The 25114-nt window shown below is 42.4% G+C and overlaps 1 protein-coding gene across 7 annotated transcripts in view; it reads right to left on the bottom strand.

The window, feature by feature from the left end:
• nf1a (neurofibromin 1a) overlaps nucleotides 1-25114 on the bottom strand; it is a 374121-nt gene that overhangs the window by 47984 nt on the left and 301023 nt on the right. For all 7 annotated transcript variants that reach the window (XM_072243431.1, XM_072243433.1, XM_072243435.1 and 4 more), the window contains 4 exons: nucleotides 20439-20553; nucleotides 7020-7121; nucleotides 6373-6513; nucleotides 3964-4090 (listed from right to left, as the gene is read on the bottom strand). In XM_072243431.1, coding sequence (XP_072099532.1) covers nucleotides 3964-4090; nucleotides 6373-6513; nucleotides 7020-7121; nucleotides 20439-20553 — 485 coding nt within the window. The remainder of the gene's footprint in view (nucleotides 1-3963; nucleotides 4091-6372; nucleotides 6514-7019; nucleotides 7122-20438; nucleotides 20554-25114) is intronic.

The following is a 25114-nucleotide window of genomic DNA, read 5'->3' on the forward strand; positions in this document are numbered from 1 at the left end:
CCCCACTCCCCCAGCCACCTACCTTACCTTTCACTTGGCCTCACCCATCATCTGCCAGCTAAATTCCTTGCCCTCCCTCTACCTTCTTAATCTGGCTTCTGCCCCCTTCTTTACCAGCCCTAACGAAGGGGCTCAGTCTGAAACATCAAATGTTTATTGGATGTTGCTTGACTTGCTCAGTTTAAAGTTTTTAATTTTGAACTTTCCTCCAGCATTTTGCGTGTGTTCTTTAAACATGGACCACTTTTTCTATATTGGGAGGCATCTCTCAGCTGTCACTGATGAAATTATTCACCACCTCTTCTCTGCACCCATGCATCTTTTAACTGGTTAAGTAAAAGGGTGTTTGAAGATGGCCTCAGTCTTGGCACAAAACTCAAGGTCAAAAAGGCAGACTTCCAGTTAAGAGGATAACTGAACCAACATCAATGTCTTCTCCCAGACCTTGATGGATATTTGAGGGACGTCAGGTTATTTATGGGGTTGAGAGACATCTGGGATTAGCCATGATGGTATGGCGGAGCAGACTTGATGGGCTGAATGGCCTAATTCTGCACTTATGGCTTATGGTCCTATGACACCAGACTTTCAAACCATATACAGTGTTTGAAGTTATGCCACAGAATAAGCTCACCAGGCAGACAACGGGAAATAATTCAAGGTTGTGCTCAAAGAAAAAACTGACTGCCCTCTTCAAAAAAATAAATTACTCTCACTAATTCTTGGATATCCCTGGCTGCTCAAAGTGGAGAAGGCACTTTTGGGGTGGTATTGATAACTTCATGCTTATCAGGAGTTCACAGGACTTTTATTCAGTAAAGGGCAGCAGGAATAAGCCAGGCAATTACAGGCTGGTGAGACCAACATCAATTATAGAGAAATTGTTGGATGAAATTGAGGACAGGATTCGTCTACACTAGGAAATCCAGCCATTAATCGAGGATGGGCAGGATGACTTGGGGGGAGGGGGGAAGATCCAGTCTGATGAACTTGACTGAATTTTTGAAGCATTAACGAAGTGTACTGATGAGAATAGTGCTGTTGAAAGAGTCTACATGCATTTCAGTAAGGCCTTTGAAAGGTACCATAAGAAGATTGGTAAGAGCCATTGGATCCAGAAAAGTTGACAAATTGGATCCAAGGTTGCCTTGGTAATGAGTATCATGGTAACAGATGATGACGGAAGGTTGCTTTGTTGATTGCGACTTGTGAACTGTGGTATTCAACAGGGATTGGTGCTGGGACCCTTACTGGCTGTTCTGTACAGTACATTAAAGATTTGGATGTGCATGTTGGAGGTATGATGAATAAATCTGCAGATGACACAAAGTAGTAAGCTGCAAAACAACACTGATGAATAAGTAACATGGGCACAGAAATGGTAGATGAAATTTAATCCTGTAAGTGCTAGATGATGCACTTTGGGAGGATCATGAAAGCTGGGACATCCGCAATGAACGCAAGGAGCACTGAGGAACGGGGGATCTAGGTGTACATGTCCAAGAGTCCTTGAAAGTAGCAGTGAAGGCAGATAAGGTGGTTGAGAAGCAATACAGAATGCCTGCCTTGATTTTCCAGGGCAGAGAATATAAGAGCAAAGAGATTATGGCACAACTTTATAAAACCATAATTGGGAGTACTGTATGCAGTTCTGGTTACCGCAGCTCACTGACAATGTGAGTGCATGGAGAGGATGCGAGAAGGTTCACCGAGATGTTGCCAGAGGCAGAGTTTTTCCAGTTATAAAGAGAGAGTGGATAGGCTTGGTTTGATTTTCTTGGAGCGGAGGAGGATGAAAAGGGATCTGAAGAAGAACATTTTCATCGAGAAGATGGTTGGTATCTAGCGAGCATTGCCTAACGGTGTGCTGGAAAGAGAAACAGAGTTAACGTTAATAGGCTTTATGAGGCTTTCGTCAGAGCAGGTTTGTGCCCCTTATTGAAGAAGGGGTATGCTGGCATTAGTGGGAGTCCAGAGGAGATTTACAAGAATGAAAGGGTTAATGGGTTTGAGGGAATCTGGGCCTGTATTGCTAGAGTTTAGAAGAATTATGTGGGATCTTATTGAAACCTATCAAATACTGAAAGGCTGCAATAAAGTAGACGTGAGAGGAGGTTTTCTATAACGGGGTAGTGTAGGACCAGAGGACATAGCCTCAGAATACAAGGATGTCCATTTAGAACAGAGATGGAAGAACTTCTTTAGCCAGAGGTTGGTGAATTTTTGAAATTCATTGCCACAGACAGCCATAGAGGCCAGGTCATTTGGTATATTTAAAGTGGAGGTTCATAGGTTCTTGATTAGTAAGGTTGTCAAAGGTTACAGGCAGGAAAATGGGTTGAGAGGGAATCAGTCATAATGGAACAGACTCAATGGGCCAAATGGCCTAATTCTGTTCCTATGTTTCATGGTCTTATGTTCAGGTTGAAGACACTTCATCAGAACTAGAAAAGTGAGAAAACAAGTTCTTTCAATTACCTTGAAGTTCCTTAGTGCTCATAAACTTCCCATCACTTTAATGCTTCAGAGGGTTTTTTTAATCAAATATCTGTTGGTACACCTGCATTGCACAACTGAACTTCACCTTGTTCCTCTACCTAATGTAAAGGTGCTTATCCATATAGGCTCCAAAACAATAAGCAGGAGTGAAAGTTAAATGAAAGCTTCTACACAAACAGTAGATAACAGGCAGATTTCAGAAGGAAATGAGTGGTGTGAAAAATTCTACACTGCAAACAGATAACAATTTTCTTCATCCATTTCTATAAACAATTTAACATAACAGTTTAATGTGCTCAGCATTTAATACTATCATTCTCACAATCCTGATTGAGAAGTGCGGAACCTGGGCCTCTGTACCTCCCTCTGCAATTGGATCCTTGACTTCCTATCCGGAAGACCACAATCTGTGCGGATTAGTGATAACATATCCTCCTCACTGTCGATCAACACTGGCGCGCCTCAGGGGTGTGTGCTTAGCCGACTGCTCTACTCTCTATATACACACGACTGTGTGTCTAGGCATAGCTCAAATACCACCTATAAATTTGCTGATGATACAACCATTGTTGGTAGAATCTCTGGTAGTGACGAGAGGGTGTACAGGAGTGAGATATGCCAACTAGCGGAGTGGCGCTGCAGCAAAAACCTAGCACTCAATGTCAGTAAGACGAAAGAGCTGACTGGACTTCAGGAAGGGTAAGACAAAGGAACACATACCAATCCTCATAGAGGGATCAGAAATGGAGAGAGTGAGTAGTTTCAAATTCCTGGATGTCAAGATCTCTGAGGCTCTAACCCAGTCCCAACATATCGATGTAGTTATAAAGAAGGCAAGACAGTGGCTGTACTTTATTAGGAGTTTGAAGAGATTTGGCATGTCAAGAAATACACGCAAAAACTTCTATAGATGTACTGTGGAGAGCATTCTGACAGGCTTCATCACTGTCTGGTATGGAGGGGCTACTGCACAGGACCCAAAGAAGCTGCAGAAGGTTGTAAAACTAGTCAGCTCCTTCTTGGGTACTAGCCTACAAAGTACCCATAACATCTTCATGGAGCGGTGACTCAGAAAGGCAGCGTTCATTATTAAGGACCTCCAGCACCCAGGGCATGCCCTGTTCTCACTGTTACCATCAGCTAGGAGGTACAGAAGCCTGAAGGCACACACTCAGAGAATCAGGAACAGCTTCTTCCCCTCTGTCATGCGATTCCTAAATGGACATTGAACCCTTGGACACTACCTCACTTTTTTTAATATACAGTATTTCTGTTTTTTGCATGTTTTTAAATCTATACATGTATAATTACTTATTATTATTTTATTTATTTTTTTCTCTAGATTATGTATTGCATTGAACAGCTGCTGCTAAGTTAACAAATTTCATGTCACACGCCGGTGATAATAAACCTGATTCTGATTCTGGAATTTGAAGAGAACACTGATGAATTAACTCTCCTCACCTTTCATCAGGTGTCCCACCAATGCAAAATTGAAGTTAGAGTTGAAGGTGAGCCCAACAAAGTGATCCATCTGCTTACAATGCCATTCCAAGGGTCTTCTAATTTCCATAAATACCTCCTCTGGACTCTGTCAGGAAAATCAAAAGGCTTCAATGAGCAACATCCTAAATCCTGTCTGCCCACTCCATGAACTGTTGGCAATTATTACGCCATACCAAACAGCACAGTTGGTGGTGGTCTGAAAATGCAGTGCGAAGTAAGTATGGCTTCTCATGTTTTGTTTAGAACACAGAACAGTACAGCACAGGAACAGGCTATTCAGCCTACAATGTTGTGCCAAACCACCTCCAAGGCAAATCAAAAACACACAAGCACTAATCCCTCCTACCTACACAATGTTCGTTCCCCTCCATCTTTCTGATCCATGTGCCTATCCAAACGTCTCTTAAAAGCCTCTAATATATTTGCCTCTACCACCATACCAGGCAGTGCATTCCAGGCATCCACCACACTCTGAGTAAAAAGCTTAAGCCTCACATCCTCTTTGAACCTAAGCCCTCTCACCTACAATGCATGCCCTCTGGTAGTAGACATTTCAGCCCTGGGAAACAAATACACTCTGTCTACTCTATCCATGTCTCTCATAATCTTATAAATCTCTATCAGAAAGAGTAAACAGCCGATGTTTTAGGCCGGGATTTTTCATCAGAACTAGAAAAAAAAAGATTAGAAGTCAAAGTAAGAAGTTGGGGAAGGTGAGGAAGTAGTACAAGGTAGTAGGTGATAGGCGAATCTGGGCGAGGGGGAGGGGTGAGTAAAGAGCTGGGAAGTTGACTGGTGGAAGAGATAAAGGGATGGAGAAGGGGGAAATCCAATAGGAGAGGGCAGATAAGCAGAAAATGTGAGAGGGGGAAGTGGGAATGGGAAATGGTGAAGGGAAAGGTGGGGGGGGGAGGCAATACCGCAAATTCAAGAAATCGAGGAGCTCTTTACCTCACCCCTCCCCTTTCCCAAAATCAAAAGCCAGAGGTTGCTATAAGTCTCCACATTGTCTTCTGGCTCTACAACAGCAAGCTGAGAATGCCTAAAGAAATGAAAGCAAACAACCATACTAAATTCTATTCAGGAATTAATTTTTAAAATTACTTGAGGAAATACTTCCACAAAGCTAACATCTCTGGCAAGTGTTAATCTCTAATTTTACATCAGAAACCAAAAGATTTCTAAAATTGACCAAGGTATTAAGACATGTTGGGCATAGAGAAGTACATGGTGTATATAGATCACTGATCAGTCAAGATCCTAATGTCAAGGGGTAAAATAACCTACTCCTATTACTAGGTTTCTCAGAATTAGCAGTAGTTATTTGGATACCAATTTTTAAAAAAATTAAGTCATAAAACTTTTGTTTGTACAGAATACACAATAACATTTCAATTCAAAGAAAACAAAAAACTACCTTTTGTCTTCAAAGGGAAAATCATCAGTGTTCAGAATGACACCTCCAAGAGGACCAATATCATAGTGTTTGGAGGCTTGAGTGCCTCAGTGACCCAGAGTGCTGTGTTGGCTGGAGTCATGGCCTTGTGCTTTGGCTCTTGGTAGGGTCACCCATGCCAAAGGGTAGAGGCCAGACTAAGAGGGGTCCAACAGTCCTCCAGGTTTGGGGATTCAGCTCAGGGCGAACAAGCCTGACTGGTCAAATTGTTACGGAAACAACAATGAAGAATCCTTCAATCAGACAGAGATGGAGGACCTTTATTACTGCCTAAACACCATCGGGATGTATGGGGTGTCCAGGGAGTGGTAGCACCTCTGGTCAAGGGGCTTGTTATGTCCAGTCTGGGGAAGCTCACCCACCTTTGGTCCCCACCGGACACTCAGCTCCCAGTAGCTGTTTGCATGCGACAGTGGCCACACCTGGGTACTCTGCTTCGACAGGCGGGCTAAACCAGGTGAGGGTAGCCAGCAGCCTCATACCCCAGTGCCTGTCCTAGCACGCAAATGAATGAGATCTACAGTGAGATCCAAAGGCTAGTTAAGTGATATTGCAATGCTCCACGGAGAGCAAAGGTCATGATAAGGTACAGAATATGCCATGGTCACCCACTGCAACCAATGAAGACCCCAGTTCGTACCACTGCACCTGGACTTCTGAGGCTGAGAGAGAGGAACTGCACCAGCACAACGGCTTTTCCACTTAAAAACTCTCCCACACAGGTTTCCTGTCATTGTTGGATACACACACACACACATATATATTTTAAAAATTAAATAAGTGAAAATAAATTTTTAAAAAATAAGTGAGCTAAAATAAAATGCATCTTTTTCAGAACAGCCAGACTCATACTCCAGTACTCTGATCCATGAAGTTCTGTCTCACTTTCAGGACATTTGCCGTCCCTTTACCTTGTCATTGAAGACTTTGAGACTATCCAACGTGTGTAGATTTTGCTCCAACAATGCTGTGCCAGCTGAGTACAGGTTGACTTCATCCAGCTGTAACACTGCTACTGCCACCCAAAATAGGGCCTTGTGCATATTTGAGTCCTTTAAAAGCAAATGTTTTACAGTGTTATTTCTCTAGTTATATATTTATACATAAACCATTAAACATACGTTAGAAATGAACAGCTTCAAGTTATTAAACAAGTATTTCAGTATTTTGAATGAACAGATATAGAGCTGTGACCATTTCAACTTTACAAGTTTCTTTTCTTTCTCCTTATTGGGCTTTCAACCGCACCCTCTCACACCCCAAGAGTTTAATACTTCATGCGAAAGACTTCTCCTCTGATAATGCAGTACTCCTTTAATGGTGAACTTAAATCAACCTAGATTTTCTGGAATAGAAAGGAACTTGAACCCACGATCTTCCACTTTCAGGTCAAGAGTGACTGGCAATTAACTGGAAGCGATTTTTTTTTCCTGAAAGGCAGTGATGCACTGATTTGATTAAAATATAGTCAGTTAGTCTTCTGCTTGTCTTAGAAAGTGAAAGCTGTTCTTGCCAAAAAGTTTACTTTGGAAACATATTTTCTCACTGATGCCTCTACCTTGTTGAGCAGTGGTTGAAGCTTGGTCAATGCTATGACAGTAGCTTCGATCAAAACTTGGCTGTTGTGGTTATCGGGACCTTTCAGGCAACTCTCCAGACCCTGTGCATAGAAGAACACTTTGGTTAGTTATGCATTTTTCATAGAGGGTATTGGATTTTCTCAAGTCTTCACCAAGGTGAGCATTGAAGAATTTATATTGCATCTCCCAGTCCTTAGCATCTGGGTCTCATTCCCACACTGCTTTCTCTGTTGTGAATAGGCCACAATAAGACAACATAAACCATCACTTACTAAGACTTTAATGACATTGGTTGAAAGACCATTCCAACAACAATCTAAAAACTCCATAGCATAACATCATGCTAATTAGATTTTCCTCCTTTGCCTACAACTCAAAAAGTATTTGCTCCTGTCTCAGAAATTACTGACTTTCAATTTAAAATAATCAAATACTATGCTCCTAATTTAGTACCCATGGCTCAGGAACATGCATTATTTAAGCAAGTTCATTCAACTTAGACTTCAAACTATTCCTAGCCTCTTCAAAAAGTTTGACTTGGCTCCAAAACACCTTCAATGCTCAAGATGGATTTTTGTCATTAACAATCAATTTTCCCAGGAACTTCAGTTCAGCAAGAGTTATGGCACTTAATGCTTTGAATTCTTAAGAGAATACAGAAATTACTTCAGACTTTGGTCAGTTTTGAAGGGAAGGAATTTTGGAATTCTATCTGCCCTTTCAATTGCTATGATAGTAGAGCATTATTGATTGCAGGAACAGACCATCATATGTGATTAGATGATGATACGCTGTGCAGGTCTGTTGAAGAATGAAAGCCCACCCTCCACTGTAAACAACTGGCTGATGACTCATTCATGTAGTAATTTGTGCTTTGGGTCATTCTCTATAACTAGTAGCCCATGAATAGGATGGAATCACAGACTCCAATAGTCAGCTCAAGCCAAACTACTGAATATCATTCCTTTAGCTAAGGCTTGCTTATTCTTTTTTCAGATTCGGCAAGTCCTGAAATATACTGATGAGCAGATAGTATATATTACACTAAAGGGCATATCTTATTTATTAATCATATATGCAGTAATACCAAATTCAAACTTTTTGCTTACAAGATTTCATTTCCTAGAAGGGGAGGAATTTCTTCAGTCAGAGGGGGGGTGAATCTGTGCAATTCATTGCCACAGACAACTATGGAGGCCAAGTCTTTGGGTAGTTTTAAAGTGGTGGCTGATATATTCTTGATTAGTAAGAGTGCCAAGGGTTATGTGGAGAAGGCAGAAGAATGAGATCAAGAGGAAAATAAATTACCCATGATAGAATAGCGGAGCCAACTTGATGGTCCATATGGCCTAATTCTGCTCCTCTACAGTGGCATGCAAAAGTTTGGACATCTCTGGTGAAAATTTCTGTTACTGTAAATAGTTATGTGAGCAGAAGATGAACTGATCTCCAAAAGTCATAAAGTTAAAGAGGAAATACTTTTTTCAACATCTTAAGCAAGATTAGTGTATTATTTTTGTTTTGTACAATTTTAGAGTGAAAAAAGGAAAGGAGCACCATGCAAAAGTCTGGGCACCCCAAGAGATTTGAGCTCTCAGATAACTTTTACCAAGGTTTCAGACCTTAATTAGCTTGTTAGGGCTATGGCTTGTTCACAGTCATTGTTAGAAAAGGCCAGATGATGCAAATTTCAAAGCTTTATAAATACCCTGACTCCTTAAACCTTGTCCCAATGATCAGCAGCCATGGGCTCCTCTAAGCAGTTGCCTAGCACTCTGAAAATTAAAATAAATGATGCCCACAAAGCAGGAGAAGGCTATAAGAAGATAGCAAAGCGTTTTCAGGTAGCCGTTTTCTTAGTTTGTAATGTAATTAAGAAATGGCAGTTAACAGGAACGGTGGAGGTCAAGTTGAGGTCTGGAAGACCAAGAGAACTGCTCGTAACATTGCTAGAAAGGCAAATCAAAACCCCCGTTTGACTGCAAAAGACCTTCAGGAAAATTTAGCAGACTCTGGAGTGGTGGTGCACTGTTCTACTGTGCAGCGACACCTGCACAAATATGAAGAGTCATCGGAAGAAAACCTTTCCTGTGTCTTCACCACAAAATTCAGCGCCAGAAGTTTGCAAAGGAACACCCAAGCAAGCCTGATGCATTTTGGAAACAAATCCTGTGGACTGATGAAGTTAAAATAGAACATCTTGGCTGCAATGAGCAAAGGTACGTTTGGAGAAAAAAGGGTGCAGAATTTCATGAAAAGTACACCTCTCCAACTGTTAAGCACAGGGGTGGATCGATCATGCTTTGGGCTTGTGTTGCAGCCAGTGGAACAGGGAACATTTCACTGGTAGAGGGAAGAATGAATTCAATTAAATACCCGCAAATTCTGGAAGCAAATATCACACCATCTGTAAAAAAGCCGAAGGTGAAAAGAGGATGGCTTCTACAACAGGATAATGATCCTAAACACACCTCAAAATCCACAATGGACTACCTCAAGAGGCGCAAGCTGAAGGTTTTGCTGTGGCCCTCACAGTCCCATGATCTAAACTTGTTTTGGTATTCACCAGTGAAAAAGATCTTGGCAATTTTACAGATGACTTACAGACACTAAGAAAGAGATGTGCTGGAGCTTTTGAAAGGTATTAAGTTAGATAGGTCACCAAAACCAGATGAGATGTACTCCAGGCTACTGTGGGAGGCGAGGGAGGAGATTGCTGAGCCTCTGGTGATGATCTTTGCATCATCAATAGGGCCAGGAAAAGTACCAGAGGATTGGAAGGTTGCAAATGTTGTTCCCTTGTTCAAGAAAGGGAGTAGAGATAACCCAGGAAATTATAGACCAGTGAGTCTTTCTTCAGTGGTGGGCAAGTTGTTGGAGAAAATCCTGAGAGGCAGGATTTACGAGCATTTGGAGAGACATCACCTGATAAGAATCATCAGTATGGCTTTGTCAAGGGCAGGCCATGCTTTATAAACCTGATTGAATCCTTTGAGGATGTAACAAAACACATGGATGAAGGTAGAGCAGTGGATGCAGTGTATATGGATTTCAGTAAGGCATCTGATAAGGTTCCCCATGCCAGGCTCATTCAGAAAGTACTGAGGCATGGGATCCAAGGAGACCTTGCTTTGTGCATCCAGAGTTGGGTTGCCCACAGAAGGCAAAGGGTGGTTGTGGATGACTTGCATTCAGTACGGAGGTCGGTGACTAGTGGTGTTCCGCAGGGATATGTTCTGGGACCTCTTCTCTTTGTGATTTTTATAAATGACATGGATGAGGAAGTAGAGGGGGTGGGTTAGTAAGTTTGCTGATGACACAAAAGTAGGGGTGTTGTGGATAGTCTGGAAGGTTGTCAGAGGTTACAGTGGGAGATCAATAGGATGCAGAACTGAGCTGAGAAAAAGTGGCAGATGGAGTTCAACCCAGATAAGTGTGAAGTGGTTCAGTTCGGTAGCTCAAATCTGAAGACAGAATATAGTATTAATGGTAAGACTCTTGGCAGTGTGGAGGATCAGTGAGATTTTGGGGTCCATGTCCATAGGACACTCAAAGCTGCTGCACAGGTTGACAGTGTTGTTAAGAAGGTGTATGGTGTGTTGGCCTTCATCAACCGTGGGATTGAGTTCAAGAACCGAGAGGTAATGTTACAGCTATATAAGACCTTAGTTAGACCCCACTTGGAGTACTGTGTTCAGTTCTGGTCACCTCACTACAGGAAGGATGTGGAGAGTGCAGAGGAGATTTACAAGGATGTTGCCTGGATTGGAGAGCAAGCCTTATGAGAATAGGTTGAGTGAACTCGGGTGAATGAAGCCCCCAATTAATGAAGCCCCCAATACCGTGTGCTTTAAGTTTGCACACTAATCTCCTGTGTGGGACCTTGTCAAAAGCCTTTTGAAAATCCAAATATACCACATCCACTGGTTCTCCCCTATCCACTCTACTAGTTACATCCTCAAAAAATTCTATGAGATTCGTCAGACATGATTTTCCTTTCACAAATCCATGCTGACTTTGTCCGATGATTTCACCGCTTTCCAACTGTGCTGTTATCACATCCTTGATAACTGACTCTAGTAGTTTCCCCACCACCGATGTCAGGCTAACCGGTCTATAATTCCCTGGTTTCTCTCTCCCTCTTTTTTTAAAAAGTGGGGTTACATTAGCCACCCTCCAATCCTCAGGAACTAGTCCGGAATCTAAAGAGTTTTGAAAAATTATCACTAATGCATCCACTATTTCTTAGGCTACTTCCTTAAGCACTCTGGGATGCAGACCATCTGGCCCTGGGGATTTATCTGCCTTTAATCCCTTCAATTTACCTAACACCACTTCCCTACTAACATGTATTTCCCTCAGTTCCTCCATCTCACTGGACCCTCTGTTCCCTACTATTTCCGGAAAATTATTTATGTCCTCCTTAGTGAAGACAGAACCAAAGTAATTATTCAATTGGTCTGCCATGTCCTTGCTCCCCATAATCAATTCACCTGTTTCTGTCTGTAGGGGACCTACATTTGTCTTAACCAATCTTTTTCTTTTCACATATCTATAAAAGCTTTTACAGTCAGTTTTTATGTTCCCTGCCAGTTTTCTCTCATAATCTTTTTTCCCCTTCCTAATTAAGACCTTTGTCCTCTGCTGAACTCTGAATTTCTCCCAGTCCTCAGGTGAGCCACTTTTTCTGGCTAATTTGTATGTTTCTTCTTTGGAATTGATACTATCCCTAATTTCCCTTGTCAGCCACGGGTGCACTACCTTCCTTGATTTATTCTTTTGCCAAACTGGGATGAACAATTGTTGTAGTTCATCCATGCGATCTTTAAATGCTTGCCATTGCATATCCACCGTCAACCCTTTAAGTGTCATTTGCCAGTCTATCTTAGCTAATTCACATCTCATACCATCAAAGTTACCCTTCTTTAAGCTCAGAACCTTTGTTTCTGAATTAACTATGTCACTCTCCATCTTAATGAAGAATTAATAAAGATACATTATGCAACTAAAAAAATAATAACAACAGCATGAATTGTAGAGTCTTTGAAAGTGAATCTGTAGGTTGTGGAATCGGATTGGAGTTGTGGTAAGTGAAATTATCCACACTGGTTCAGGAGCCTGATGGTTGTAGAGTAATAACTCTTCCTGAACCTGGTGGTGTGGGACCTAAGGCTCCTGTACCTCCTGCCCAATGGTACTGAATCCTGCTATCCTACACTAATCCCACAATAAATCACTCTTTATTCCACCCACATTCTATCTCATTTTCAGACTCTGCCAGTCACCTACACACTAGGGGAAATTTACAATGGCCAATTAGCTTACCAACTGCAATTCTTTTGGAAAGTGGGAGGAAAGCCATTCTGGTTAATGGGAGAACATGCGGACTTCATATAGACAGCACCGGAGGTCAGCGTCGAGCCTATGTCTATGGCATTATCAAGCAGTTCTGCTTGCTGCTGCACTATGCCGCCCACAGTTGCAGTTCCTTTAGAGACGTTTTGAGGGTCCAATTTGGAATAAAGAATAGTCACAAATAATAAAACTCACTAACACGGGAAGCAATTTTAGTATCTTAGCAACAGACTGAGCAGCAATCAAGGATCGCAAGTGTTTGAAGTACGAGATTTTGTTTTCTCTGGCACTGAAGCTTTACTTACTTAGTGAAAAAAAATTAATTCACAGGATGAAAAATTATTTATGTGCTTACAGATAGAACCAATGAGTAAATATTTATGTAACAATCAGTAGCAGGATCCGAAGAAATAAAAAGCCAATGACTCAAAATGCAACATAGAATATCATTGTTCAAAGAGAGGCAAGAGTACATAAATTGCTTCAAGACTAAACTAAATGGAAGAATTGACAGTAAAAAAAAATAAATACATATTCTTTTGATGATAGAAAACCTAATTACTGGTGATTTGGTAATAATCAGCTCAACTTCAATCTTTGATTTGATGATAGACTCTCTAAAGATGGCTGAATGGCAGTTCTTGTGCTGTACTGTTCGAAGTTCTATGTTCCAAAAGATACAGGATGGAGTCTTGGCCATAAGAAACCATGAGTGGCTCCAGCTCAAAAATATCTACGAGGATGTATGACAAGACTTTAATGACTAAACACAGTGCTTGTCCCAACAGTATACAGCTTATGAAAGGAAACTATTGTTTCCAAGATACACCAAGAATACCTGCACAGCCTGCGCTAAGTCACGATGCATCTCCAACAGATTATAACAGTAGAGCCCAACAACTTACTTTCGTTCTAATTTTCATCTGAAGACCAGATGTACTTGAGTTTTAGTAGCTTTCAGATCACAAATGCTCCCAGCTTAGTAAAGTTGTTCTATCCATTTCGTATCATTTGTACTATTCTGTACATATCCTGTATCATTTGATCTGTCTCGATATGAAATAGAACCGTGTAGCATGAGAACGGCCCCTTCAGCCCATGATGTGTGCACTGACCATGGTGTGACATTAAACTCTCTTCTACCGGCATGATTCACATCCCTCTGTTCCCTGCATATTCATGAGTTTATTTAAAAAACTCTGCGACACCACTATCTTATCTGTTTCCACTAGCACCCCTTGCAGCCAGTTCCGGGCATGTACCACTCTTAAAAAAACATTTACCTTCACATTTCTTTCGAACCTTCCCCATTTCATCTTAAATATATTGCCTCGTATTTGATATTTCTACTCTTAGAAAAAGATTCTGATCAACTACCCCATCTGGGCCTTTCATAATTTTATAAACTTTTGTCAAGTCTCCCTTCAATCTCTGACACTTTAGAAAACAATTCATGTTTGCTTGGGTAAACAACCCAAGTTTGCCCAACCTCTCCTAATAGCTCATTTCCTTTAATCCAGACAGAATTTTGGTCAAGATTAAAATATTACTTTTTGTCACACGTACATTGAAACATACAGTGAAACATGTCGTTTTGCATCAGCGAGATTTGTGCTGGGGGCAGCCTGCAAGTGTCACCATGCTTCCAGCACCAACATAGCATGCTCACATTTTACTAATCCTAACCCGTACGTCTTTGGAATATGGGAGGAAACCAGAGCTGCAGAGGAAGCCCATGTGGTTACATTGTGACAAGAATACACATAGATAAGATGTTAGCTGTCCTGTGTGATCAGCAGTTGGTCTGCCACCTGTCTTCAGGAGAGAGAGAGATAAGGAAAACAATGGAGCAGCATTTGGAGATGTGTAATGAAGGGGAAGGAGAGCTGTCAAGAGCGGCTCCCCCTTTGAACCCTGAACTGTTTGAAGTGATGGACAGGCGATACCCCAGCAGGGGGATAAGGCGACACACACGACACCCAAGGTAACCAGACCCTGGAAGCGGTGCGCCTCTCACAAGTCAGTGGGAAGCTTTTGGACAGCTGATCGCGGGATCAAGCCATAAACGCACAGGGTGGAAAGGCACGATCGGCAGGAACCTGGTGTGTGTCCACCCTTGCCTGGGTGCCAGGTTCAGCGCAGGGAAACGATCGTATCTGGAAACGGAGGGGTCACGGTCGGTGACCTCAGATGACATCACAAAGGACTCGCCCGACAGCTGACTGCGAAGGTCTGTGTGTTGAATATTCATTCGTTTTGCTCTCTCTCCTCCCCCCCCACTGTCCATCACCATGGCAACGATTACTGCGAACTGAACTAAATTGAACTGGACTTTGTGTCACTTTGAAACTGGTCATTTACCCCTAGACAACGATAGAGCTTGATTAATCTTGTTATCTTAATTCTGTGTACATGTGTGTTTATCATAGCTGAACTGTTGCATTTATTATCCTTTTTTGATTAGAGTACTGTGTTGCTTGTTTCTTTAATAAAACTTTCTTAGTTCTAGTAATCCAGACTCCAACTGAGTGATCCATTTCTGCTGGTTTGGCAACCCAGTTACGGGGTACGTTACAACATACAATGGCAAGAATCGAACCACAGTTGGTGATCACTGGCACCCTCTTATAAATTGCTTCTGTACCCCTTCTAAAATCTCCACCTCCTCCCTACAATGGGGTGACCAGAATTGCACATAATACTCCAACTGTGGTCTAACCTAAGTTTTATACTGCTGCAAAATAACTTCCTTTCTCTTTTACTCAGTGGTCTGACGCTATTCACTTACCGAGAGCTACAGACTTGAACCACAAGATTCCTCTGCACATCAATGCTATCAAGTGTCCTACCATTAACTACATACAGAAACAGTATCTTCTCCCTGTACATTTGATTTCTCAAACTGCAACATCTCTCAATTATCTGGATAAAACTCCATTTGCTGTTATATTGCCCATATAACCATTTGGCTGTCTCTTTAATCTGTCTCCACCTCCTATGGATACAGATTCTCTGTGCTTACCCTATATCTAAGTCCATTGTAATCGTGTCCTTTATACACTCCTCCCAATGTTCTCTGATCTAAATCCATGCTACTTGAGAAATTTCTCAACTCTGTACCACATTGTACTTTCTAAACTGCATTGGCCAGAACAACGCACAATACTCCAATTCTGGTCTAACTAGGTCACCATCCTCCACCTCTGTACTGTACAAGGGGTTGGGAAGAAGGACCACACTATAGGATTCTGCCACTACTAGAGAGGAAGGGGCCAGGTTGGGTGAGGAAGCCCCTCATCCCCTCATTATTGTAGTAGTGTACCACTCCAGGGGTTCACATAAATGGCAAAAGTCCTATTGGTTTTAAGGAATAAAACACTGAAAGCATTGACTTGGATGCAAAAATGGAAAGGCATTGCACAGTTTATTTTTGTGAATATTTTATACAGTGATATTAAAAGTTTTACCCAGCTTCCTTTGCAAACTGGTCCACGTTATCGTGGAACTATTAACCAAGTGACACACGAAGCTTCGTGTCATACCTGAGTAACTTCAACTTGCCCACATGATATCTGCACTTTTATTCTAATGTACAAGATAGTTCAAATTGGAATCAAGACACAAAGCTCTTTAAGGATGCTAGCAGTTGGCTGACACAATAAAAGAAGATTTTATGTGCTACATTATTCTATTACTTGCACCCTTTAAACAGATTCAGTTGTAACCTCAAAATTATTTTCTTCCTTTTGAGTTGAGTATCTGATTCAATTGTTAAATGATAAATATTAGCTTTATTTGTCACGTGTATATTGAAACATACAGTGAAATGCGTTGTGTCCATCAAATCTGTGCGGCCCGCAAGTGTTGCTACACTTCCGGCGCCACCAAAATATGCCCACAACATATTAAAGCCTGATTTATACTTCTGCGTCAACCCGACGTCGTATCCTACGCAAGTGACCTACGCGTGTTGAGAGCATTTATACTTGTGCATTGGTATGTCTCTGTTGCTCTGCAGTTCGCGCACGTCACGCATGCGCACACACCTGCCCGTGCAAGACTTCATGGTCATGGTAGTCTTTCTCGGGGTAAACAAGAAGCAAGCGTCTTTTTTCCTAAAAGCGAAATGTGTCCTCCATAATTTCGGAGGTCTGTAAAGCTTTATGGAAAGCATTGCAGCCAGAGTTCCTTCCCTGCCCTTCAGTCGCCCAATGGGAAGCTATTGCAGCGTAGGAGGAAATGCGATGCTACCAAGTGGACCAATCACAGCTGTTGCGTTCTGTGTTGCCGCGACGCGCAGTTACATCTTGGGAGAGGTGCACGTCAGGCTACGGCATAGGGATCCACGTTGGCTCCGTGGAGGGTTTGCAGCGATGCAGTACTTACGGCATCGAGTTGATGCAGAAGTATAAATCAGGCTTAACCCTAACCGTATGTCTCTAGAAAGTGGGAGGAAACCGGATCACCTGGGGAAACACACATGGTCACGGGGAGGATGTACAGACTCCTTACATAGGCATGAATCAAACCTCCATCAGTGTTTGCTGGCACAGTATAACAATGTGCTAACTGCCACGTTACTGTGCTGCCTGATGAGAAAAAAACACCCTTGCTCCTTCAAAGAGACTAGGAAGTTCACAAGAATATTTCCAGGAATGAAATGGTTAATGTATGAGAAGTGTTTGATGGCTTTGGGCCTGTACTCAGTGGAATCCAGAAGAAGGAGGAGGATATCATTGAAATCTATCAAATATTGAAATGCCGAGATAGAGTGGATGTAGAACGGATGTTTCCTACACTGGGGGAGTCTAGGACCAGCCTCAGAAAAGAGGGACCACCATTTACAACCAAATTGAGGAAGAGTTTCTTTCGCCAGAGGGTTGTAAATCTGTAGAGTTCAAGGCCAGAGCCAACATGGAGGCAAGTCATTGGATATCTTTAAAGTGCAAGTTGATCGGTTCTTGATTAGTCAGGGCGTCAAAGGTTACAGAGAGAAGGCAGGAGAATGGGGCTGACAGGGATGATAGATTAGTCATGATGGAATGGTGGAACAGACTCCAATGGCCAAATGGCCTAATTCTGCTCCTACGCCTTATGGCTTTATGGAAACTAAAGTTCTAGATTAAGGTAGAATTGACAAGGTACTTTTATCCCTAACCAGTAGCAAGTTATCTGAATCTAGTTTGACTTTTTGCCTCTTATGGGTGATGACATTCGTCATTAGGAGTCGAAAATGTACATATTTTGATTCGTAAACTGCCAGCTGGTTGGAGATGATCGTGAGCAAAAGACAACTCTGTCCATCATCTAATTTCACAGATCATCTGCACATAAAGCAGTAAGGTAAGGGTGACATGGTAGTGTAGAGGTTAGAGTAAGGCTTTACAGCACCAGAGACTGCAATCAGGGTTCAATTCCTGTCTCTGTCTATAAGGACTTTGAACGTTCTCTCTGTGACTGTATGGGTTTCCTCTGGGTGCTCTTATTTCTTCCCACATTCCAAAGATGTACAGGTTAAGTTTAGGAAGTTGTGGCGTACTATGTTGGTGCCGGTATCAGAGTAACACTTGCTGACTGCCTCCCAGCATAATCCTGGGACTGTGTTGGTCATTGACTCAAATGGTGCACTTCACTGTGTGTTTCGATGTAGACATGACAAATAAAATTAAAAGCTCCAAAAACTAAAAGATGCAGACATGCAGTCACTTCCGAGTACAGTTCTTCAAAAGATAATGCAACTGAGTTACATCTAACCTGTCAACTGTAATGGAAAATGTTCGTGCAAGTAAAAAGGTAATCTTTGTATTTAACCTGAATGCCTCAGAGGAGTTTGGCATCTTATTCACTCGTGAGCAACGAACTCCTAAAAAACAGTTGATTTTATTATTTTCCAGACTAGGGCACCTATTATTGGCTGTGTTCAAATTGGACTTTGCAGGAGAATGAGTTCGTCACTGATTGGGATGTCATTTCCATTTTTATTGCAGCCTTCAAGCCCCTGACAGGTAGGTGGAAAACTAAATTACAGATTAAGAGTGAATGGCAGAAAAGCAATAAGCCGCTCTTAATGCAAGGCCTCCTCTCAACACAATAGTTTCAACTTCATACTGATTTTATTCCCCCCCCCATCATCCTCCCACGTCACCTCCTTCAACACCGTGTAGCCCAGAGCTTGTTAAGAGTCCCACAGCTATCAGACATTGCAGATTAATGTAAGCCACTGGTGACGGGGACAAAGTACTCCCTTAAGCAACCCCTGCTCTGCCAACAGAACAGAAACAGGTTGTTCTTACTGAATGTCCAACGTGTAGAAGTACAACTTGTAAGATGCCTTTACCAGAAGGAACATGAGTGGGGAGTATGACGAAATATATATTTACTGGCATAATAAAGGAGTTCCAGCCGAATATTGCATCAGTTTTCCTACTACTGACATGACTTTGTCAATGTCTGCGTTTTCTTTTGCTTTCTCAGAGGTTGAAGATATCAGGGAGTATTATTTCTGCATTGTGCATTGTAGGATCTATGGGTCCAGCTGTAGATGGATACGCTGCAAAGAGTTTAAAATAAAAGCTCCATCTTGATTGTTCTGGGTGTTGTAGCCACTCAGGGGAGGAAGAAGCACCAGAGGCAGGGTGGAGGAGAGGAGTGATATGGTGGGCACACTGGAGTCCGTACTGGGTTGGGGAATGGCCCCTCCCGTTGGTACTGCTCTCTAATGTTCACTCGGTGGAAGACAAGCTGCATTGCGTTCCTCTGCGCGTGATGAGGAACTGCAGCATGCTTGTTCTTGCAGAAGTGTGGCTCCAGTTCAACATCCCATGCAACAGCAATCTACAGGCCATGCCACGAAGAGTCTAGGGCCAATATAATTTTTTGTGTGACTGTCTATGCTACTGTAACTATACGTGCTGTGTGAAGAATGCGACTGTGTATTGCACCTTCGCCCGAAGGAACGCTGTTTTGCTTAGATGGATACATGTGTATGGTTGAACAACAATTAAACTTGAAGATGGACTCGAAACACAAGTATCTGCTCAAAGCAAACCTGGAGGTTGACACAACTACTCTGCTAACTGATTTCTTCTTCGGGATTGAACAACTGTGCTAATGACACCCTACTGAATTGCACGGGAGGCCACTTGAGAACAATGCATCAAAGTTTTCAAGCTATATTTTTAAAAATCAAAGTATATATACAGTATACAACCCTGAGATTCATCTTCCCCACAGGCAGCCATGAAACAAAGTAAACCATGGAACCAGTTCAAAGAAAAACACTCGAACAAACAAATTGCGCAAACAGCAACAAAAAAAAAACAAGCAAAAACACAGAAAATAAAATACAAAAACAAAAGAGTCCATATTCAGTTCAGCTCAGTGTTCATTATCTGCAGGCTGCCCCGAACTAAGTGAAGGCTATGGATAATATTTTAGTGAACCAGATTGGACTTACAACAATATGGCAGTTTTCATGAGCATACTTTTCTACTCTGGGCCCAAGATTGCGAGATTAATTTGGTTCACAGCTTGCCACGGAAGAACACAACACAACAACCCTACACTTCAATACACTGGCCTCTGCATATTAGCAACAACAGAATGTTCCCAACCTGGGGTCCACCTGTTCCATGTCAATGCACTCAATATCTTGTAGGGCCAGAAAGAAAGTCCCCCTATTTACAAAGGCTGTAATTTACCAGCTTAAGAGAACATCAGTGATTTAACTTAAGACTAACTTTACACCATCTGTGTGATAATGTGCTTGATAATGTTCTGAACAGACACACATTGACCTAATTGTAAGTCAAGCATTAATGTAATAAAACAAACAATAGCTTGATCTTAAGGAGGATGCAAGCATACAAATAACATTAAATTATATTAGTCCACCATTTGAAAACTTAAAGCTAACTCTTAAGTTTTGTAGCACATGGTTAATAAAAATGAACTTATATTTCTTACTGGCCAGAATATAGTTTTAAAAATGGAAATTAAAAGGCAATGTTAAAAAAGCAATACAAAAAATATTTTTCACTCACCTTGCTTAGGATACGAATGATCTGTTTAATCTGCCCGTGAGTTACTCGCTTACTGATACAGCCAAACACAACAAGAGCTCTCGGCTGAAGAGATGGGTTATATTGGAATGCAAATCTATGTTGAACAAACATAGTTAAAAAAGAATGAGACAAAGTTGCAATGATGTCAGGCAATATATTGTGCACATACCAGACTGAATGGAGATGATGAAAAATTACATGCCAAAAGTGTTTAGACATGTATTTAAACTCACGCTATCTGGTTCAATGCCCGTTTGGAGTCTCCATTAGTCTATCTACCCAAGGTGGCAGTGAAGGGGTAGAACTGATCCACCCTACTATGGGCTGAGGGAAAAATAAAATCATCCATTCTTCCCCATTTCCCATTTTAGCCTGACGCTGTTGCAAAAGGAATCTTTGGACTATAGGACGACTCCGGAAAACAACACATAGTGGATATTGTGGATAGAAAGACACGTCTTCTGTTGCCAGTGCTTTTCTTGAGATGTCATAGGAATGCAGCAGAGGTTTACACTTTTTAAACAATATTTCTCCTTAAGCCAAAGTAAACTTGATGATTAGCTTCTCATGTCCCTTTCTTTAATAGAATATAGAACATAGAATAGTACAGCACATTACAGGCCCTTCGGTCCACAATGTTGTGCCGACCCTCAAACCCTGCCTCTCATATAACCCCCCCAACTTAAATTCCTCCATATACCTGTCTAGTAGTCTCTTAAACTTCACCAGTGTATCTGCCTCCACCACTGACTCAGGCAGTGCATTCCACACACCAACCATTCTCTGAGTAAAAAACCTTCCTCTAATATCCCCCTTGAACTTCCCACCCCTTACCTTAAAGCCATGTCCTCTTGTATTGAGCAGTGGTGCCCTGGGGAAGAGGCACTGGCTATCCACTCTACCTATTCCTCTTAATATCTTGTACACCTCCATCATGTCTCCTCTCATCCTCCTTCGCTCCAAAGAGTAAAGCCCTAGCTCCCTTAATCTCTGATCATAATGCATACTCTCTAAACCAGGCAGCATCCTGATAAATCTCCTCTGTACCCCTTCCAATGCTTCCACATCCTTCCTATAGTGAAGCGACCAGAACTGGACACAGTACTCCAAGTGTGGCCTAACCAGAGCTTTATAGAGCTGCATCATTACATCACGACTCTTAAACACTACCCCTCGACTTATGAAAGCTAACACCCCATAAGCTTTCTTAACTACCCTATCCACCTGTGAGGCAACTTTCAAGGATAGAAACATAGAAACATAGAAAATAGGTGCAGGAGTAGGCCATTCGGCCCTTCGAGCCTGCACCGCCATTTATTATGATCATGGCTGATCATCCAACTCAGAACACCGCCCCAGCCTTCCCTCCATACCCCCTGACCCCCGTAGCCACAAGGGCCATATCTAACTCCCTCTTAAATATAGCCAATGAACTGGCCTCAACTGTTTCCTGTGGCAGAGAATTCCACAGATTCACCACTCTCTGTGTGAAGAAGTTTTTCCTAATCTCAGTCCTAAAAGGCTTCCCCTCTATCCTCAAACTGTGACCCCTCGTTCTGGACTTCCCCAACATCGGGAACAATCTTCCTGCATCTAGCCTGTCCAATCCCTTTAGGATCTTATACGTTTCAATCAGATCCCCCCTCAATCTTCTAAATTCCAACGAGTACAAGCCCAGTTCATCCAGTCTTTCTTCATATGAAAGTCCTGCCATCCCAGGAATCAATCTGGTGAACCTTCTCTGTACTCCCCCTATGGCAAGGATGTCTTTCCTCAGATTAGGGGACCAAAACTGCACACAATACTCCAGGTGCAGTCTCACCAAGGCCTTGTACAACTGCAGTAGTACCTCCCTGCTCCTGTACTCAAATCCTCTCGCTATAAATGCCAGCATACCATTCGCCTTTTTCACCGCCTGCTGTACCTGCATGCCCACTTTCAATGACTGGTGTATAATGACACCCAGGTCACGTTGCACCTCCCCTTTTCCTAATCGGCCACCATTCAGATAATAATCTGTTTTCCTATTTTTGTCACCAAAGTGGATAACTTCACATTTATCCACATTAAATTGCATCTGCCATGAATTTGCCCACTCACCCAACCTATCCAAGTCACCCTGCATCCTCTTAGCATCCTCCTCACAGCTAACACTGCCACCCAGCTTCGTGTCATCCGCAAACTTGGAGATGCTGCATTTAATTCCCTCATCCAAGTCATTAATATATATTGTAAACAACTGGGGTCCCAGCACTGAGCCTTGCGGTACCCCACTAGTCACCGCCTGCCTTTCTGAAAAGGTCCCGTTTATTCCCACTCTTTGCTTCCTGTCTGCTAACCAACTCTCCACCCACACCAATACCTTACCCCCAATACCGTGTGCTTTAAGTTTGCACACTAATCTCCTGTGTGGGACCTTGTCAAAAGCCTTCTGAAAATCCAAATATACCACATCCACTGGTTCCCCCCTATCCACTCTACTAGTTACATCCTCAAAAAATTCTATGAGATTCGTCAGACATGATTTTCCTTTCACAAATCCATGCTGACTTTGTCCGATCATTTCACCACTTTCCAAATGTGCTGTTATCACATCCTTGATAACTGACTCCAGCAGTTTCCCCACCACCAACATTAGGCTAACCGGTCTATAATTCCTGGTTTCTCTCTCCCTCCTTTTTTAAAAAGTGGAGTTACATTAGCCACCCTCCAATCCTCAGGAACTAGTCCAGAATCTAACGAGTTTTGAAAAATTATCACTAGTGCATCCACTATTTCTTGGGCTACTTCCTTAAGCACCCTGGGATGCAGACCATCTGGCCCTGGGGATTTATCTGCCTTCAATCCCTTCAATTTACCTAACACCACTTCCCTACTAACATGTATTTCGCTCAGTTCCTCCATCTCACTGGACCCTCTGTCCCCTACTATTTCTGGAAGATTATTTATGTCCTCCTTAGTGAAGACAGAACCAAAGTAATTATTCAATTGGTCTGCCATGTCCTTGCTCCCCATAATCAACTCACCTGTTTCTGCCTGCAGGGGACCTACATTTGTCTTTACTAGTCTTTTCCTTTTTACATATCTATAAAAGCTTTTACAGTCCATTTTTATGTTGCCTGCCAGTTTTCTCTCATAATCTGTGGACATGTACCCCAAGATCCCTCTGCTCCTCCACACTACCAAGTGTCCTGCCATTTACTTTGTACTCCGCCTTGGAGTTTCTCCTTCCAAAGTGTACCACCTCACACTTCTCCAAGTTGAACTCCATCTGCCACTTCTCAGCCCACTTCCGCATCCTATCAATATCTCTCTGCAATCTTCAACAATCCTCTACACTATCTACAACACCACCAACCTTTGTGTCGTCTGCAAACTTTCCAACCCACCCTTGTACCCCGTCCAGGTTGTTAATAAAAATCACGAAAAGTAGAGGTCCCAGAACAGATCCTTGTGGGACACCACTAGTCACAATCCTCCAATCTGAATGTACTCCCTCCACCACCACCCTCTGTCTTCTGCAGCCAAGCCAATTCTGAATCCACCTGGCCAAACTTCCCTGGATCCCATGCCTTCTGACTTTCTGAATAAGCCTACCGTGTGGAACCTTGTCAAATGCCTTACTAAAATCCACGTAGATCACATCCACTGCAGTACCCTCATCTATACGCCTGGTCACCTCCTCAAAGAACTCTATCAGGCTTGTTAGACACGATCTGCCCTTCACAAAGCCATGCTGACTGTCCTTGATCAGACCGTGATTCTCTAAAGGTCCAGAGATCCTATCTCTAAGAATCTTTTCCAACAACTTTCCCACCACAGACGTAAGGCTCACTGGTCTATAATTACCCAAACTATTCCTACTACCTTTTTTAAACAAGGGGACAACATTCGCCTCCCTCCAATCCTCCGGTACCATTCCCGTGGACAACGAGGACATAAAGATCCTAGCCAGAGCCTCAGCAATCTCTTCCCTCACCTCATGGAGCAGCCTGGGGAATATTCTGTCAGGCCCCGGGGACTTATCCATCCTAATGTATTTTAACAACTCCGACACCTCCTCTCCCTTAATATCAACATGCTCCAGAACATCAACCTCACTCATATTGTCCTCACCATCATCAAGTTCCCTCTCATTGGTGAATACCGAAGAGAAGTATTCATTGAGGACCTCGCTCACTTCCACAGCCTCCAGGCACATCTTCCCCCCTTTATCTCTAATCGGTCCCACCTTCACTCCTGTCATCCTTTTGTTCTTCATATAATTGCAGAATGCCTTGGGGTTTTTCTTTACCCTACTCACCAAGGCCTTCTCATGCCCCCTTCTTGCTCTTCTCGGCCTCTTCTTAAGCTCCTTTCTTGCTTCCCTATATTCCTCAATAGACCCATCTGATCCTTGCTTCCTGAACCTCATGTATGCTGCCTTCTTCCACCTGACTAGAATTTCGACCTCACTCATCACCCATGGTTCCTTCACCCTACCATTCTTTGTTTTCCTCACCAGGACAAATTTATCCCTAACCTCCTGCGAGAGATCTCTAAACATCGACCACATGTCCATAGTACATTTCCCTGCAAAAACATCATCCCAATTCACACCCGCAAGTTCTAGCCTTATAGCCTCATAATTTGCCCTTCCCCAATTAAAAATTTTC

This window comes from Mobula birostris, chromosome 25 (genome assembly GCF_030028105.1).
Source record: "Mobula birostris isolate sMobBir1 chromosome 25, sMobBir1.hap1, whole genome shotgun sequence".
Lineage (NCBI taxonomy): Eukaryota > Metazoa > Chordata > Chondrichthyes > Myliobatiformes > Myliobatidae > Mobula > Mobula birostris.